The sequence below is a fragment of the Dama dama genome, chromosome 4 (assembly GCF_033118175.1).
Source record: "Dama dama isolate Ldn47 chromosome 4, ASM3311817v1, whole genome shotgun sequence".
NCBI classification, from domain to species: Eukaryota; Metazoa; Chordata; class Mammalia; order Artiodactyla; family Cervidae; genus Dama; species Dama dama.
This window is the reverse complement of record NC_083684.1, coordinates 57,788,414-57,807,741: the sequence shown is the minus strand read 5'-3', so window position 1 is coordinate 57,807,741 and position 19,328 is coordinate 57,788,414. Positions and strand designations below refer to the sequence as shown.

General features: G+C 41.5%; 2 protein-coding genes across 8 annotated transcripts in view; both read right to left on the bottom strand.

The window, feature by feature from the left end:
* Positions 1-3,548: 3,548 nt before the first annotated feature.
* Positions 3,549-18,509, bottom strand: ZNF233 (zinc finger protein 233). The gene is given in 12 exon segments (XM_061140569.1): positions 3,549-4,689; positions 4,692-4,798; positions 4,800-5,173; positions 5,175-5,469; positions 5,471-5,551; positions 5,553-5,768; positions 5,770-5,823; positions 5,825-5,873; positions 7,586-7,681; positions 8,441-8,565; positions 18,111-18,132; positions 18,500-18,509. Coding segments are annotated over 12 exon segments (1,911 nt in total). The 3' UTR covers positions 3,549-4,207.
* The window catches only part of LOC133054487 (zinc finger protein 227), a 32,098-nt gene continuing 16,318 nt past the window's right edge, over positions 3,549-19,328 (bottom strand). For 5 of the 7 annotated variants that reach the window (XM_061139498.1, XM_061139500.1, XM_061139496.1 and 2 more), the window contains 4 exons: positions 14,876-14,924; positions 8,441-8,565; positions 7,586-7,681; positions 3,549-5,873 (listed from right to left, as the gene is read on the bottom strand). The gene's annotated coding sequence lies outside the window, so the exon portion shown is untranslated. Of the gene's footprint in view, positions 5,874-7,585; positions 7,682-8,440; positions 8,566-11,069; positions 12,064-14,875; positions 14,925-19,328 lie in introns of those variants that run through there. The other 2 variants (XM_061139502.1, XM_061139501.1) reach the window with 2 other exon arrangements.

Here is a 19,328-nt window from a genome sequence, read left to right as displayed (position 1 = left end):
TAACTTTGAGGGCTTTTTGTGGGGTTTTTTTTTGGCTGCACCATGCAGCAGGTGGGATCTTAGTTCCCTGACCAGGGATGGAACCTGCACCCCCTGCATTGGAAGGTGGCACCTCAACCACTGGGCCACCAGGTAAGTCCCTCTTTGAAGCTTTAATAGTGACTTGCTACCTCTTTGGGCTTCACCTGGATAAAAGGAAGAAAATCATAACCTCCTCACTAGGTCTTCAGGAGGCATAACACAGAGACTATACATGAAACATGGATCTGTGGTAGGCACATGGTAAGCACTTAGACGTGTTCCCTATTCTTATTAGTACTCCATCCTCAGTCGTGATCAACTCTGTGTGACCCCATGGACTGTAACCCGCCGGCTCCTCTGTCCATGGGATTCTCCAGGCAAGAATACTGGAGTGGGTCATCATGCCTTCCTGCAGGGGGTCTTCCTGACCCAGGGACTGAACCTGCACCACCTGCATCTCCTGCATTGCCAGGTGGATTCTTTACTGCTGAGCTGTCAGGGATGCCCATTCTTGTTAGCGTCTATCCTTACTTGAAGGGGCGTCCCCTCCCAACTCCTGATTTCCTCTCTCTGCCACCAGGATCATCAGATGCCTCTGCCTTGTACCTGGGGGCCGCACAGAGATATGGCAATTCTGGGTGTTTAGTTGGAAAAACTCATTGGACCAAATAAGAGTCAGTTCTCTCTGTGCTGTTTTGTCACAGTTTAGGGTCCCTCTAGAGGGGTTTCCTGGGCTTCTCTGGTGGTTCAGACGGTAAAGAAGTCTGTGAGCAATGCAGGACATTTGGGTTCAATCCCTGGTCTGGAATGATCCCACATGCCAAAGAGCAACTAAGCCCATATGCCACGACTATTGAGCCTGTGCTGTAGAGCCCGTGGTCCGCAAACAAGAGAAGCCACTACAATGAGAAGCCCAAGCACCACAACTAGAGAGTAGCCCCCACCCAACAACTAGAGAAAGCCCACCCAACAACAAAGACCCAGCATAGCCAAAAATAAATAAATAAAATTTAAACAAAAGAGAGAGAAAGCTCTTGAGAACCTAACTTGGTGCTGCAGGCTGCCTTTGGCTTGCCTGACCACCATTCCCTCAACTCTGCCAAAAGTGTGTGTGCCTCTTATTGCTTGCATTAAAAGCATTTGTGCCTGCAGAAACTAACACAACCTTGTAAACCAACTATACTCCAAGCAAAATGATCACTCCATGGGAATTTTCTGGCAGTCCAGTGGTTAGGACTCTGAGCTTCCACTGGAGGGGGCACAGGTTTGATCCTGGTCAGGGAACTAAGAACCCACATGCCACGTAGCAAGGCCAAAAAAACCCTATTACCTCCCCCCCACAAGAAAAAAGCATTCATGCCTAGAATATAGAGTGGCATCTGTTTCTCTATTGAACACTGACAAGTCAAGTACTGACCATATGCATAGAATTTCTGTCCTCTTGTGCTGGCTCTGATGAGTGAGGTCTGAACTGTTATTAAAAGCAATAAAGTCTTCACATACACGTGCTTTTCTTTTCCTCATGCACTTCTGATGAATAAAAAGGTATGAGTTTCACTTGAAGTCCTCAATATCTTTTTCACATGCATGGCGCCTCTCGTGGGTTCTGTGCATGTATGTGTGCTAAGTCGCTTTGGTCGTGTCGAACTCTTTCAAGATCCCATGGACTGTAACCCCCAAGTTCCTCTGTCCATGGGATTCTCCAAGCAAGAGTACTTGAGTAGGTTGCCGTGCCTTCCTCCAGGGAATCTCCCTGACTCAGGGATTGAACCCACTTCTCTTGCATCTCCTGCATTGGCAGGTGGGTTCTTCACCACTAGTGCCACCGGGGAAGCTCATGGGTTCTGAGATGGACATGAAGATCTAAATTCCAAATCAACCCTTATTCCACTCATCACCTTCATGGCTGTTTCATTCATTACATTTACAGGATTCATCTACTGGAAGAACCCTCAGATGAGTGTGAAAACTCAGCTCTATGCAATATCCTTTCCACACACACAGCACTTGTAGGACTTCTCATGGACTCTAGTGAATATAAAGGTATTTGATCTCTCTGGAGCTCTTTCCACCCCTACTCACAGTAAATCCTCCATCCTGGGTATAAACTAAGTAGACTTGAGGAATATCACTTAAACTGAATATGGGGGAATACTTCCCTGGTGTTCCAGTGGCTAAGACTCCACACTTCCAATGCAAGGGCCCTGGGTTCAACTTCAGGGAAGTAGATCCCACATGCCACAACTAAGACCTGGCATGTGTGTGTGTGCTAAGTTGCTTCAGTCATGTCTGACTCTTTGTGACCCAATGGAATATAGCCTGGCAGGCTCCTCTGTCCACAGAATTTCTCAGGCAAGAATACTGGGATGGGTTGCCATTTCCTCCTCCAGGGGATCTCCTGACCCAGGGATTGAACTCACATCTCATGTGGCTCCTGCACTGCAGGTGGATTCTTTACCACTGAGCCACCTGGGAAGCCCTTAGACCTGTGTACTACACCTAAAGAGGTGACTTCCTTCCACAAAATATCAAATAGGGTCCAAAGCATTATACCAAGTATCCAGTATACAAAAAAAAAGAAAGAAAGAAATCACTCATCTTACCAAGAACCAGAACAATCAGAACTTGAATGAGAAAAAACAATTAACAGACATCAATACCAATTCAGATGTTGGGGGTATCTGAAAAAGATTTTGAATTAAGTACATAATCCCCCTTCTTGTCTCAGCTAGTTTGAGTTGAGTTTCCTGTTTCTTGCAATTGAGAACGTCCTAATGGTTATAAACCACCAGGAGTTCTGAGCAGCCCACCCCAGGGTCTGGTGGTGGCCCTGGATTTCTTTGGTAACATGAAACTTGCGATAGCATAGAATTTAAGTATCCAGTGTCCTGGAAGGTAAGGCCCAGAAGAAACTGTGAGAACAACAAGGTTCTACTGTATAGCCCAGGGAACTCTACTCACTATTTTGTAATAACCTATAGGGGAAAAGAATCTGAAAAAGAATATACCAATATATACATGAATCAATTTGCTGAACACTTGAGAGTAATACAACATTGTAAATTAACTATACTTCAATAAAACAATGGTGGAAAGCCTCCAGTAAATGTACACCTGAGTAAACCATTCGACCAAGCAAACTTGAAAGCATCTGAGAAGCACAGAGTAGTGTTCAAAACACTCTGTGCCTTAATAGCTTAGTGCAGTATCCAGAATGCACGTTTTAATATGTTTCCCCCTTTTGTAAAAAAAACAAACAAACGAAATATGTTTCCCCCTTTTGTACACTCTTTGCCACAAAATTTTATGGAAAGAAAACCAACTTTCTCTGTTTCATTCAGTCTGGTCCTGTTACCAAGGGCCCAATAAAAGAAAAATAATGAAACTTACACTACATATGACTGATGGTACACTGTCCAGACAAAGTCTTAACTGGTAAGATACAAACTTGGGTCCTTTTCTGCCTGTAAAGAGAAGCTAAGCAGGACAGAATGCAATGGAAAAAAATCTAACATTCAAATTGCAGATTGCATGATTTTATGTATCTTTATTAAATGATCATTTCTTTGAATTAATCTTTAAGGCCTCTTCTAAGAATCTTTTTCCTAGTACAATTTATTGTGATTAACTGGGATTGAGTGCACTAAAATTTTCAAATGTTTGTTCTATTTGTAGTAGGTTTTCCTATCCTTCGAGTGATACAAATTCTAGGGCACCTGCTACGTTTGGCACTGGTGCCAGGTCATGACTGTATAGCAGCAAACAGATTTCCTGCCCCTATGAAACCTACATTCTAGTGGACGTGGATTTTTGTTGTGTCCATCATTATACTTTTGCTGAAGTCCTAAGAGCACTGCTAATTGTAAAGCTTCCTCTGTGTAGATTCTATTGAATGTGAAAGTTCTGATTGAAACCCACTGCACCATCCTTACAGGGTTTCTCTGCTGTATATTTTCTTGAAAACTGTGACATTTTGGTCTCTGTTGGACACACTAGCCATACTCATACAACAAGTAGGTCCCCTCATTGGAATTCAGATGACTGTAAAAAATACAGCTCCCTCTTGAATTCTTAAAATACAACATTTTATAAATAGCCCCTGCTGTGCGGGTTTTCTGATGAAAATGTCACATCTCAGTTCTGAAGAAATTTTCATCACTTGTCATGTGTACTGGACTGATCACTACTATGGACTCTGATGAACCTGAAGACAAGAACTCTTGCTAAAGCCCTTACCACAGTCAAAACATCTGTAGGGTTTCTCTCCTGTATGGACCCTCCAATGAAGATGGGAGTTCTGACTGAAGCTCTTCCCACACATGCTGCACTTACAGGGTTTCTCTCCTGTGTGGATACTCAAATGAATGTGAAGGCATCAGTTCCAGATGAAGCCTTTCCCACATTCTTCACATTGGTAGGGTTTCTCCCCTGTATGGACTCTCTGATGGGCTTGAAGATGCGAGTTCCAACTGAAACCATTCCCACACACATCGCACATGTAGGGTTTCTCTCGGGTGTGGACCCACTGGTGGTCTTGAATATGTGAGCTCTGACTGAAGCCTTTCCCACACGTATCACATCTGTAGGGTTTCTCCCTTATGTAGACTCTCTGATGGGCCTGAAGATGGGAAATCTGACTGAAGTCCTTGCCACACATATCACATTTTAGGGTTTCTCTCCTGTGTGGACTCTCTGATGGGCCTGAAGATGGAAATTCCAGCTGAAGTTCTTATCGCACACATCACATTTGCAGGGCTTCTCCCTGGAATGGATTCTGATGGGCTTGAAGGTATCAGGCCTTACTGAAGTCTTTCCCACATACCTCACATTTATATGGCTTCTCTCCAGTGTGAACTTTCTGAAGAGGACCAGAATGCTGGCTGAACATCCTGTCACATGCGTTCCATTTGGATGTTTTGTCTTCAGGGTAGGCTGTTTGATGGGTTTGAAGTTGTAATATCTTATTGAAGCCTTTACCACACAGTTCACATTTCCAAGATTTCTCTTCAGTGTTGTCCACACAGCAACTGTTGAGGTCTAAGACATGACTGAAGCCCTTCCTATACCTGCCACATCTATACAGATCCACCCTGGGGTGAATGGGCTCATCAGCAGGAAGGGAGGAGTTCTGATTGAAGCAGTCAGCACACACCTAGACATCTGTAAGGTTTCTCCCCTGGGTTGGCTCTCTGGTGGGTTTGCATATGTGAGCTCTGACCCAAGCCCTTCCCATACTCACTACACATATGGGGTTCCTCTCCTACTTGCAGCTGCTGCTGAAGTTCAAGATCAGAGCCAAGGTTGATGCCTTTTCCATTCTCACCACAGATCTGACCTTCTGAGTGGATGATGCTATGCTGGGATGTGTTCCTCACAAAGTCTTTTCCACAATTATTGTTGCCAAATGCCATCTTGCTTTTGTGTACTTCCTGATCATCATGGTGATGAGATCATTCTCATGATGCAATGATCACATGGCCACAGTTTATTTTTTATGTCAATTTGCTGATACCTACTCTGATAATTCTGACTCTCTCAGATCCATTTTCCTCCAGAAATCTCAGGAGGTCTGAATTTGAAGCTCTTGATTGCTGACACTATTAGAACTCTCCCCTTGAAGCTTCCCCACACAGTTCTCATCTTCAGCAACCTCAGCAGATTCTCCTGCCCGCACCCAACAGGAGCAATCAACTTGTTTTAGCAATTTGGACTTCTTGCCTTGCAGACCTACTATTGAGTCCTGGTTAATTTATTTGTGTTTGTTCCCATATCTGCCCACACATAAGGCCTTCATGCAAAATGTCTTAGTCCTACTTCTTGAAGAGTCTCTATTTCATTTTGATTCCTGTGTCCTAGAAGGATAAAAAATTCAGAGATGAAACTGAGGACAAGTTCAGGGATATAAGATATTTCACAGGTCGACTGTATTGGGAGATCCTATTCAAACAGTGGATCATTCAGCTGGATTCTTAATTTTATCACGCCTATGGAAACAAAGAGGTAATAATGAGACTCGTTTAGAAGTAGTATACTGATGGGACTTCCCTGGTGGTCCAGTGGTTAAAACTCTGCATTCTCAATGCAGTGGGTATCAGTTAAATCCCTTGGTTGGGGAACTAAGATGTTCCCACATGCTGCATGGCATGGCCTAAAAATAAATAAATGAATGAATAAAATTAAATTTTAAAAAAGGAACTAATATGCCAAGACTTATGCATGAGGTCAAAATGAGAAACATTTTGCTACAGAGCATGGGACGTTCTCAGCAAAAGTGAAAAGAATATATTTGCAGTGGAAGACATCTCCTCTGTCCTGATAACGAACCCATGAGATGATAACTTCATTTTCCTTAATTTAGCCACTAAATGCACATGTTAATACATAAGCTGGGCTTCTCAGGTGGCACAGTGGTAATGAATCCTCCTGCCAGTGCAGGAGATGTTAGAGATGTGAGTTCGATCCCTGGGTGGGGAAAATCCCCTGGAGAAGGAAATGGCAACCCACTCCAGTATTCTTGCCTGGGAAATCCCATGGGCAGAGGAGCTCAGAGGGCTACATCCATGGGGTCACAAAGAGTTGGAGATGACTGAGCACAAGCACAATACATAAGCTAGATTTGAGAGAGTTCCTCTTTATTTTAATGATGTCTGAATATATAATATTCAACTAATGAACATTGTAATTAGGAAAAAAACTAGAAAACTTATTCCCTTAGCTGACACATCCTATGACAGTAAAAAATCCTATGATAATTACTGCTGCTAAATTTGGCTGGGTTTTCTGATAAGCCTGAATGGCTAATATTATCTTCCAGGTTTTGTAGATATGAATCAGCAAATAACCAATAGGTGCTGTGGTAGCCAGCACATAAGACAGCCCCCAATGATCCCTGCTTCCTGATATGAAAACCCTATTGAAGTCCCCTCCACAACTTATCAGGATTGGTCTGCGAAACCAAATAGGATATGGCAGAAGTGCTGGTACGTCACTTCCAAGATTATCCCATAAAAGACACTGTAGTTTCTGCCTTCTAATCCCTTGGGTGCAAGTACCTTGGGAAAACTAGCTGCCGTGTTTTGAGAACATTCAGGGAGAGGGCTGTTTGCCAATGAACTAAGGCCTCCTCTCCTGTCAAGCCAGGGTAGAACTGAGGCCTCCTGCCAACAACTCTGTGAATGAGAAGCATCTTGGAAGCGTCTTTCAGGCCCATCAAGCCTTCAGAGGACTGCAGCTGTGGCAGACTTGAGATCTTATGAGATCATGAGCCAGAACCATCCTGCGAGGCTGCCCCCAGAATCCTGATGCACAGAAACTGTGATGTCTATAGTTTTAAGCTGAGAAATCTAAGAATAATTTGTCATACAGCAACAGATGACTAATTAGGTATATAGAAACTAAACTTAAATTAGACATTCATCAGAAGATGAACTGTGTTCTGAAATAATCCTTTCATCACACCGGTTTATTCTCTACTCTTGAGCTGTCTGCAGGAGGAGGGCACAGTGAGATCCACTTAGCACCACTCTCTGTGAGCTGCAAGGGCTCAGACCTCCATGGTTCTCACCTGAACACTCATCTCCGCGGGTTTCTGGCTCCATCACCCAAAGCTGCTCTTCTCGCCCCAACTGGAGTATTATATCTAATGTGAAGGGTTGATATCCTGTGAAAAAGTAACCATACATGTGTATGATGAATAAAAGCAAAATTTTTAATTCCAATACTACGATCTTCATTAGCAGTATTTTTCCAAATTCTGATCATGACCTGTTGTAATAAGTACCTCTTCTGCTGTGATCGGGCACACAAATAAACGGATGCATATCACTGAAACAAGTGACTGAATCCTAACCATTATCTACTTTAAAAAAAATAAGGATTCTACTTTTACAGCTTTGTAGATCTCAACATTTATGTGTTTTTATTTTCATATTGTACAGAAATTTTACATGATTAAATAGATTAGCTTATTTCAACTGCCAGTTAACTTTGTTCTTTTTTTTGGCTATGTCCTGCAGCACGTGGGATTTTAGTTCCCTGACCAGGGCTTGAACCTGCCCCCTGCACTGGAAGTATGGAGTCTCTTACCCACTGGACCACCAGGGAAGTCCCTGATAAACTACTTTTATCATGTCCCCTTTCCTGTTTTTTATTCACAGTTTCTGTTGCACTATATGCAGTTTCTGACAAGCTGTGCTACTTCCATCCTATTTCATTAAATGCAATAATGATACAACTCACTGACTTTAAACCACACCAAGATGTTACAACTGCAATTTGAGAAAACAGACAAGGAATAAATAAGATGTCCCATGAAGAGGAGGAAATTCAGGCCCCCACATGCAAGGAAGCATTTCAAGAGACCCAAACTCTTTAAAAAAAGGCACTCCTGAGGGTTGACACTGAGTCCCTGAGACCTCACCCATGGAGACCAAGTTCCAGAAGTTCGCCAGCATCACTTCATGGTACAGCTTCCTCTGGGCCAAGTCTAGCAGTCCCAGCACCTCCTTGGTGAAGGTCACAGCCACGTCCTTGAAGGACTGCCTCCTACAACACCAAACACATGGAGCCTCAATCTTATGATCAGTAGAGGGTAGGAGGTAGGAAGTCACTGTTGAATGGGTATTGAATTTCACTTTGAGAAGAACAAAAAAGTTCTGGAGATGTGTTCAACAGTGTGAATGTACTTAAAAGTTCTGAACCGCACATTTAAAAATTGTTAAAATGGTAAATTTTATGCTATGTATATTTTATCACAATAAAAAATGCACATCAGGAGGTAGGTGAATAACCCAATTATGGTACATCCAGGCAATGAAATACAATGAAGCAATAAAAAGGAGAAAACTATTGACCTGGGTTCAAAATGAACAAATTATGCCAGACACAAAAAGAGCACATACTGTGTAATTCTGTTAACATGAAACTCAAGAAATGATGAATCTAGTCTGTAGTGACATAAAGTAAATCAGTTGCTGCCTACAGTCAGGCATGTGGGATAGGGATTAACTGGGGATGAGGGAACTTTTTGGTGATGAAAATGGTCTACATGTAGACTGAGGCATGTAGACTGAGGCAGATAAACATGGGTATGTTTATCAGAATTGATTAAATACATTTATTATATGTAAATTATATGTAAATTTCACCACAAAATTATATAAAATGACACAATTAACAAAGCAAATAGACAAACCACAGAATGGAAAAAATTACTCCCAAAATGTATGTATAACAAAGGACTTGAACTCAGAAAATATAAAGAACTCCTTAATAATAAAAAGTAGAAGCCAAATTTTTAAATGGGCAAACAACTTCAGCAAGCTTTTCATAAGAGATATGACAATGGGGAAAACCCATGAAGAAGTATTCAACATCATGAGGGAAAAAGAAATCAGTCATGGTGAGATGTCATTTCATTCAGTTCAGTTCAGTCACTCAGTCCTGTCCGACTCTTTGTGACCCCAGGGACTTCAGCACGCCAGGCTTCCCTGTCCATCACCAACATCACTTACTCAAACTCCTGTCCATTGCATTGGTGATGCCATCCAACCATCTCATACTCTGTCATCCCCTTCTCCTCCCACCTTCAATCTTTCCAAGTATCAGGGTCTTTTCCAATGAGTCAGTTCTTTGCATCAGGTGGCCAAAGTATGGGAGTTTCAGCTTCAGGATCAATCCTTCCAATGAATATTCAGGACTGATTTCCTTTAGGATTGACAGGTTGGATCTCCTTGGAGTACAAGGGACTCTCAAGAGTCTTTTCCAACTCCACAGTTCAAAAACATCAATTCTTTGGCGCTCAGCTTTCTTTATAGTCCAACTCTCACATCCATACCAACTCTCACAATCGTAGCTTTGACTAGATGGACCTTTGTTGGTAATGTCTCTGCTTTTTAATATGCTCTCTAGGTTGGTCATAGCTTTTCTTCCAAGGAGCAAGCGTCTTTTAATTTCATGGCTGCAGTCACCATCTGCAGTGATTTTGGAGCCCAAGAAAATAAAGTCTGTCACTGTTTCCATTGTTTCCCCGTCTATTTGCCATGAAGTGATGGGACTGGATGCCATGATCTCCGTTTTCTGAATGTTGAGTTTTAGGCCAACTTTTTCACTCTCCTCTTTCACGTTCATCAAGAGGCTCTTTAGTTCTTCTTCACTTTCATCTGACTCTTTGTGACTCCATGGACTGTACTGTCCATGGAATTCTCCAAGCCAGAATACTGGAGTGGGTAACCCTTCCCTTCTCCAAGGGATCTTCCCAACCCAGGGATCAAACCCAGGTCTCTCACATTGCAGACAGATTCTTTTCCAGCTGAGCCACAAGGGAAGCCTGTCATTTCACTAGAATGGCTTAAAGAAACAAGATCCATAATACCAAATGACAGAAAAGAAGGGCACACTGAACATTTCATGCACCCCTGACGTGTTGTCAAATGGTACAAGTATTTTGGAAAAGAGTTTATATTCACTTACCCCACAAATCCCGTCAGTCCATTTCTAAATGTTTACCCAAGAGATATGAAAACACATCCCTAAGAAGGTCTGTGAGGCATGATCACAAGAGTAAAACAATGAAAAGCTACAAATAGGGACTTCCCTGGCAGTCCAGTAGTTAAAACTCCATGCTCCCTTGGCAGGAGGCTTGGGTTCAATCCCTGATCAGGGAATTAAGATCCCATATGCCACAAACTATGGCCAAAAAAGAAATTAATTAGTGAAGTAAATAATATACAAATAAATTATGAAAATTTTAAAATAAATACATTAAAGCTACAAACAACTCAAATATCTCTTAAAAGGACAAACTGTGATCTATTCATAAAATGGAATATGATAAAAAGGAATGGATTAGTAACACCTGCAACAATACAGTTGAACCTCAAAAACATTATGCAGGGTCAAAAAGTACAAGAGTACATACAGTATGATTTTGTTAATTATGTTTAATTTGAAAACAAACAAATCTAATCATATGATGACAGATCAGAACAGGAGATGCTTCCCAGGTCAAAGAAACTGACTTGAAAGAGACATGAGAACTTTGGGGATAATGTAAAAGTTTTTATTTCTGCTTTGGATAGTGGCCTAATGCAATTACACAACTTTGAAAACAGGATATACAATTGTCATTGACCCAACACTTCAAGATTTGTGTAGTTTTTGTAAGTAAATTATATTCTATTTTTAAAAGCCCTATGCAAAAGTGTTATGAATCAAAACCAAATTTATTCAGAGGTACAACAGTCTGTAGGCTTAACTGTGACTTCTTTTTTTTGTTTGTTTTGTTATTTATTTTTTTTTTTAAATCTTTTTTTTTTTATTAGTTGGAGGCCAATCACTTCACAACATTTCAGTGGGTTTTGTCATACACTGATATGAATCAGCCATGGATTTACACGTATTACTGACTTCTAAATGGTTAAACAAAACACAGAAACCCTTCTGAAGTAATACATAAAAGAATGCTGAATCATCAGTTCAGTTCAGTTCAGTCACTCAGTCGTGTCCGACTCTTTGCAACCCCATGAACTGCAGCACGCCAGGCCTCCCTGTCCCTCACCAGCTCCCAGAGTCCACCCAAACCCATGTCCATTGAGTCGGTGATGCCATCCAACCATCTCATTCTCTGTCGTCCCCTTCTCCTCCTGCCCTCAATCTTTCCCAGCATCAGGGTCTTTTCCAATGAGTCAGCCTCTCACATCAGGTGGCCAAAGTACTGGAGTTTCAGCTTCAACATCAGTCCTTCCAGTGAACACCCAGGACTGATTTCCTGTAGGATGGACTGGTTGGATCTCCTTGCAGACCAAAGGACTCTTAACAGTCTTCTCCAACACCACAGTTCAAAAGCATCAATTCTTCTGTGCTCAGCTTTCTTTACAGTCCAACTCTCACATCTACACATGACTACTGGAAAAACCATAGCCTTGACTAGACGGACCTTTGTTGGCAAAGTAATGTCTCTGCTTCTTAATATGCTGTCTAGGTTGGTCATAACTTTCCTTCCAAGGAGTAAGTGTCTTTTAACTTCAAGGCTGCAGTCACCATCTGCAGTGATTTTGGAGCCCAGAAAAATAAAGTCAGCCACTGTTTCCCCATCTATTTGCCATGAAAAACTCAATTGATAATATTAAGTGAAAATATAAAATTGAAAACTGTACCTAGACCATGATTCTAAGTAAAAAAAGTGTAGCTGACTTACAAGCAGTGTAGCAATTTGAGTTTTTCCAATTTTTTGATATCTGAGTTTCTGTACTATTATTTGTGAAATGAAGAAGACAAAATTAAAAAAAAATAACTAAAAGCAAAAGAAAAAAATAGAACCATAAAAAAGCAAGCACCTGGCAGACAAGGAATGTTTTCTTCCTTTATCCTTCCCATGGAAGAGAAAAAAGATAACAGAAGAGAAGAAAAAAAGAGACAGAGAGAAAAACAAAACATGATAATACAGATGACATGATCCTCTACATAGAAAACCCTAAAGACTCTACCAGAAAATTACTAGAGCTAATCAATGAATATAGTAAAGTTGCAGGATATAAAATTAACACACAGAAATCCCTTGCATTCCTATATACTAACAATGAAAAAACAGAAAGAGAAATTAAAGAAACAATACCATTCACCATTGCAACAAAAAGAATAAAATACTTGGGAGTATATCTACCTAAAGAAACAAAAGACCTATACATAGAAAACTATAAAACACTGATGAAAGAAATCAAAGAGGACACAAACAGATGGAGAAACATACCGTGTTCATGGATTGGAAGAATCAATATTGTCAAAATGGCTATTCTACCCAAAGCAGTCTATAGATTCAATGCAATCCCTATCAAGTTACCAACGGTATTTTTCACAGAACTAGACCAAAGAATTTCACAATTTGTATGGAAATACAAAAAACCTCGAATAGCCAAAGTAATCTTGAGAAAGAAGAATGGAACTGGAGGAATCAACCTGCCTGACTTCAGACTATACTACAAAGCCACAGTCATCAAGACAGTATGGTACTGGCACAAAGACAGAAATATAGATCAATGGAACAGAATAGAAAGCCCAGAGATAAATCCACGGACCTATGGACACCTTATCTTTGACAAAGGAGGCAAGGATATACAATGGAAAAAAGACAACCTCTTTAACAAGTGGTGCTGGGAAAACTGGTCAACCACTTGTAAAAGAATGAAACTAGAACACTTTCTAACACCATACACAAAAATAAACTCAAAATGGATTAAAGATCTAAATGTAAGACCAGAAACTATAAAACTCCTAGAGGAGAACATAGGCAAAACACTCTCTGACATAAATCACAGCAAGATCCTCTATGACCCACCTCCCAGAATATTGGAAATAAAAGCAAAAATAAACAAATGGGACCTAATGAAACTTAAAAGCTTTTGCACTACAAAGGAAACTATAAGTAAGGTGAAAAGACAGCCCTCAGATTGGGAGAAAATAATAGCAAATGAAGAAACAGACAAAGGATTAATCTCAAAAATATACAAGCAACTCCTGAAGCTCAATTCCAGAAAAATAAATGACCCAATCAAAAAATGGGCCAAAGAACTAAACAGACATTTCTCCAAAGAAGACATACAGATGGCTAACAAACACATGAAAAGATGCTCAACATCACTCATTATTAGAGAAATGCAAATCAAAACCACAATGAGGTACCATTACACGCCAGTCAGGATGGCTGCTATCCAAAAGTCTACAAGCAATAAATGCTGGAGAGGGTGTGGAGAAAAGGGAACCCTCTTACACTGTTGGTGGGAATGCAAACTAGTACAGCCGCTATGGAAAACAGTGTGGAGATTTCTTAAAAAACTGGAAATAGAACTGCCATATGACCCAGCAATCCCACTTCTGGGCATACACACTGAGGAAACCAGATCTGAAAGAGACACGTGCACCCCAATGTTCATCACAGCACTGTTTATAATAGTCAGGACATGGAAGCAACCTAGATGCCCATCAGCAGATGAATGGATAAGGAAGCTGTGGTACATATACACCATGGAATATTACTCAGCCGTTAAAAAGAATTCATTTGAACCAGTCCTAATGAGATGGATGAAACTGGAGCCCCTTATACAGAGTGAAGTAAGCCAGAAAGATAAAGAACATTACAGCATACTAACACATATATATGGAATTTAGAAAGATGGTAACGATAACCCCATATGCAAAACAGAAAAAGAGGCACAGAAATACAGAACAGACTTTTGAACTCTGTGGGAGAATGTGAGGGTAGGATATTTCAAAAGAACAGCATGTATACTATCTATGGTGAAACAGATCACCAGCCCAGGTGGGATGCATGAGACAAGTGCTCGGACCTGGTGCACTGGGAAGACCCAGAGGAATCGGGTGGAGAGGGAGGTGGGAGGGGGGATCGGGATGGGGAATACGTGTAAATCTATGGCTGATTCATATCAATGTATGACCAAAAAAAAAAATATTAAAAAAAAATAATAATAAAGGACCAAAAAAGAAAAAAAAAAACATGATAATAGAGAAAGACTTGTGATTGTCAAAGGGGAGCCAGGTGGAAGAGGGATGCACTGAGAGTTTGGAACTAGCAGATGCAAACTACTATACATAAGATGGATAAACAACACGGTCCTACTGTATAGCACAGAGAACTATATTCAATACCCTGTGATAAACCATAATGGAAAAGAATTTGAACAAGAATGTGTTTATATGCATAACGCAATCCCTCTGCTGTACAGTGAAAATTAACACCGTAAATCAATTATACTTCATTTTTAAAAAATGTGCCTAATCTTTAAGAAAAGAGAATCTTTGAGGAAAGAGATGTAATTTTAAGAGAGAAAACTCAACTCACCTGGAACTTGGTCATGCTCTGCCACCCCTTCTGGGGAAAGTCAAGAGTCCTGGGAAGACACAGTAGCAAAGGAGAAAGAAACCTTGAGACATAGGTCCAAGCCCAAGTGACTGCTTCGTGTGATTCACCAGCCCCTCTGGCCCTTGGGCAGTGAACAGTCTGCTCAAGTCTAAGCAGCAGAGCTCATACAAGAGTCCCTTGGGGCTCCCGGGGTTCAGGGCCCTCATTCTCATCCTGGGTATTGGGGGAAATGAAAGGCAGTGGGATATACTGGCTATGAGAGCGGACTCTGGGGCCAACAGGTCCCAGGTCAACCGTGGTAGTACTCCTGTGACATAAGATACTGGTTTTTCTGCCCTCAGTTCCTGACACAGGGCTCCTGAAACCCTCATAATTTCCTGAATGCTAGAAGTGTGTTTTGTTTTGCCTTCATTCCAATAAAGGAGTCTTTTGATAACATCCAAATTTCAGACTGTTCAACACTCTGTCTTAAGAATTTCACCCTTATTTCTGACAAGTCTATAGTTCTGATTGGCTGTGTTTCTGGTCTTATAATGATATTTTATTGATATCAGCATCTGGTTCTATAAAAGGTATAAATACAGTATTTGGTGAGAATTTTCTTCAAGTAGCCAGAAGAGTCTCAATGGCACATCCCCCTCTGTCATGATGACTGAAGTAAAAAAAATATATATATTTTAAAATACAACTGCTAGGTTTCTTTTTTTTTTTTTTCATTTTAAACAAAAGTGCAGTGGTCTGTCTCACTTAAATGAACAATACTGTAGTGGCCATAACAGATCTGAATTTATAAGGGTGCTTTGGGGCTTTGGTGAGCAAGTCCAATAGCCCTGAATAGGCAAGTCCATCTAGACAGAAAGTCAACTAGTGGTTGCCAGGGGCTGGGAGGGGGCAAGTGAGAGGTGATGGCTCAGGGGCATGCGGTTTCTTCTGGGGGTAATGAAAATGTTCTGGAACTAGACGGTGGTGATGGCTGTACAATCCTGTGACTATACTAAAAATCAGTGAGTTGTATACTTTATAAGAAAAAGTATATGTGAATCTTATATGTGAATTATATCTCAAGTTAAAAAATAGGAGAAGAAAGGGCTTCCCTGGTGGTCCAGTGGTTACAACTCTGTGCTTTCACTGCAGAGGGCATAGGTTCAAACCCCGGTCAGGAAACTATAACCCCACAAGTCACAAGGAGCAGCCTAAAAAATATTTCTTTAATAAAAAATGTTTTCAAATAGGGGAAAAAACAGCCTTGGCTCAGTGCCTGGCACATAAGCTCTCAATAAGTGATGATATGATGATTATTTTCCCCATATAGTGGAAGAGAAAGCTGAGGATTCATGCAATTACTTTACTGATAATCACAGAGCTCATGAGACCTGACTGACATGAATCCAACTCTGATTCAAGGGCTGGTCTCCAGGTCTCTAATCACACAAAAGGGTATCCTTGGGGAGAAATGAAATGGGAGTTGGAGGATATAGACTCTGCACATGGAATCAAAGGGTCTGCACATGGAATCAAAGGATGGCCGAAGACACACTTCCTCAGGCAAGGATTGGGCTGGACCGTCTCAGAAGTTCCTCTGAGCTGTAAAATCCTGAGGCTGTTCCTGATTGGGAGGAGAGAGGATAAACTGCATCTTCCAATTTTTTCCTCTGGGTTTCGGGAACCTCAGTCATCAACCTGGTCCCAACCATCTAGGGTCTATGTGACAGTGGTTAACACACATATAGACCCCAGATGGGTTGGAACCAGGTTGATGAATGAGATTCCCAACAAAGGTCTGTTTAGTCAAAGCTATGGTTTTTCCAGTAGTCATGTATGGATATGAGAGTTGGATCATAAAGAAGGCTGAGTGCTAAAGAATTGACACTGTTGAACGGTGGTGTTGGAGAAGACTCTTTTGAGAGTCCCTTGGACTGCAAGGAGATCAAACTAGTCAATCCTAAAGGAAATCAATCCTGAATATTCATTGGAAGGATTGATGCTGAAGCTCCAACCCTTTGGCCACTTGATGCGAAGACCTGGCTCATTAGAAATGACCCTGATGCTGGGAAAGATTGAAGGCAGGAGGAGAAAGGGACAACAGAGGACGAGATGGTTGGATGTCATTACTGACTCAATGGACATGAGTTTGAGCAAACACCAGGAGATGGTGAAGGATGGAGAAGCCTAGCACGCTGCAGTCCATGGGGTCACAAAGATTCAGACATGACTGAGCAACTTTCACTTCACTTCACATTGAATATAAAGCCTGTAGAAGAGTATCTGGCATTCACTATGTTAACAGATTATTATTACTCATTCATCAACAGGTCTCATCCAACCTCCCATTTATTCTATAAACATTGGAACATTTGTCCTGTAGAAAAAAACCTGCTCATGAGTGAAGGAAACTTACTGCCTGCTTGGCAGAAATGACACGGCAAGATAAAATTCCCTTACGTTGGGACAATGTACCAGGATTCCTGGGTCACTCACTCTCTCCTCTCTGTGAGTCCTCTTTGAGAAATCACGGTCAGGAATGGAAAGATAGGAAGATATGGAAGAATGAAAAGACACAGTTGTGTGTCTCAGGCCCAGGATAACTTACAGCGGACATCCCCAGGCATCGGCTAAGGGCGAGACTCCCTTCTTTCCTTAAAAAAGGTCGGGGCTGTGGATGTCAAAGGAATCCACGGAAAACCCCTCTTTCTGCAGAGGTTAGAGAAGAGCCAGTGGCTCTGCAGCTGGAGCTCAGAACACCCGGGGCTCACACAGGCTTTCAAGGACTGAAAGTATCGCGGAAAGAAGAAACTGGACCATCGACCGCTTTTAGCAGCTGCCAGCGATCGGTTCTAAGCAGTTTCACACTTGCTTCACGTGAATCTCATCACATGCCTACTACGGAGGTACCACTACTAACTCCTCTTTACAGAAGTGAATTGGAGCAATCTGATAATTCTACTAAGAGTATATCCCTAAGAGATGGCAGAGCATGCACAAGGTAGAGGCGGCGAGGACAACCGAGTGGCCGAGAGACTCTCAAACTCGGAGAGCGCTACCCCGCCTCGCCCCCAACCAGGGGGACCCGAGAACCTCGCCAAACGCCAGACACAAAAACCGTCATCCCTGCCCTCCATTGCTTGTTTCCCGAGGGTGAGGGCGAGGGTGACAGCTGCATACTCCACATCCAGACAGGATCAGAAGAGACCCAAATTTCTAGGTACTGACTCACCTCTCAGAAGATACTGAAGCCTCTCACTCCTATAGCGGAAGTGCCCGGACTGCACGCTGCTCTCGGACTACACTTCCCAGAATCCCCCACCAGAACAAGGGCTACGGCCCCTCACCCTCGGGGACGGAAGTGGCGCTGTACCCGGCGCACTGGACTACACTTCCCAGAATCCTCGGCAAAAGTAGTGAAACTTGCAAAAACAAAGCTCGTTCAGTTCACCGAGGTGCTGTTTTAGTTTAATCTTTCTTTTCCTTCCTGTCTTCTGGAGGGTTTTGGGTGTTGTTGTTTTCATTACATTACTAATAAGTGTGACTGAAAAGTAAATGTGGCAGCACGAGAAAGGAAGGGCGGGGAGAATCCCAAACTTGGCTTATTGCTTTTACTTGTACCTGGATGCATTTAGACCACTGACAATGTTTACTTGGCATGACCTAGTCATTCCAATATGTTAAAGACTCACCAGAAGGAAAAGTAACCTTTGATCAAGCCACAAAACAAATAACAAAAGTTTCCCACTTTTGTTGGTTTTAATTGCTCCTTTTGAAAGCTGGAGTTTCTAGCAAATGAAAGAAGATGCGTTAGCAAGAAGGGAAGGAAATAAGAAAGAAAAGAAAAAGAACGGCCTAGAATATAGGCATACCTCAGTGATATTTTAGGTTAGATTCCAGACCACTGCAATAGAGCAAATTATGAAATAATGTGAGCCCCATGAATGTTCTAGTTTCCCAGTGCATATGTTATGATTACAGTATAGTAGTCAAGGTATACGATTACATATTAAAAAATAATGTATGTACCTTAATTTTAAAATGCTGTTGGAAAAATGGTACCAGAAGACTTGCTTGACACAGGTTTGCCACAAACCTTCAATTTGTAAAATCATTGTAACAAATAAAACCATCATAAATACTACAGGTTTTTTTTTCTTCAGGTTGGTCTACATCACTGAGCCATGATGATTATTCAAAAAGTTGGTGTGAAAGTGGGGTATCCTGCTCAGATAACTGTAACAAATTCAACTCCTTTTTTTCAACTTTATGAGGTATAATTGATAAGGAAAATCTTAATATATGTGATGAATTGATACATATTGTGAAAGGATTCCCACAAATGAATTACTTAACACATCATCACATAGCTAACTCTTTTGGGGGGAAGAAAGGGAGACCCTTTAATATCTAGTCTTAGCAAATTTCAACTATACAATACTGCATTATC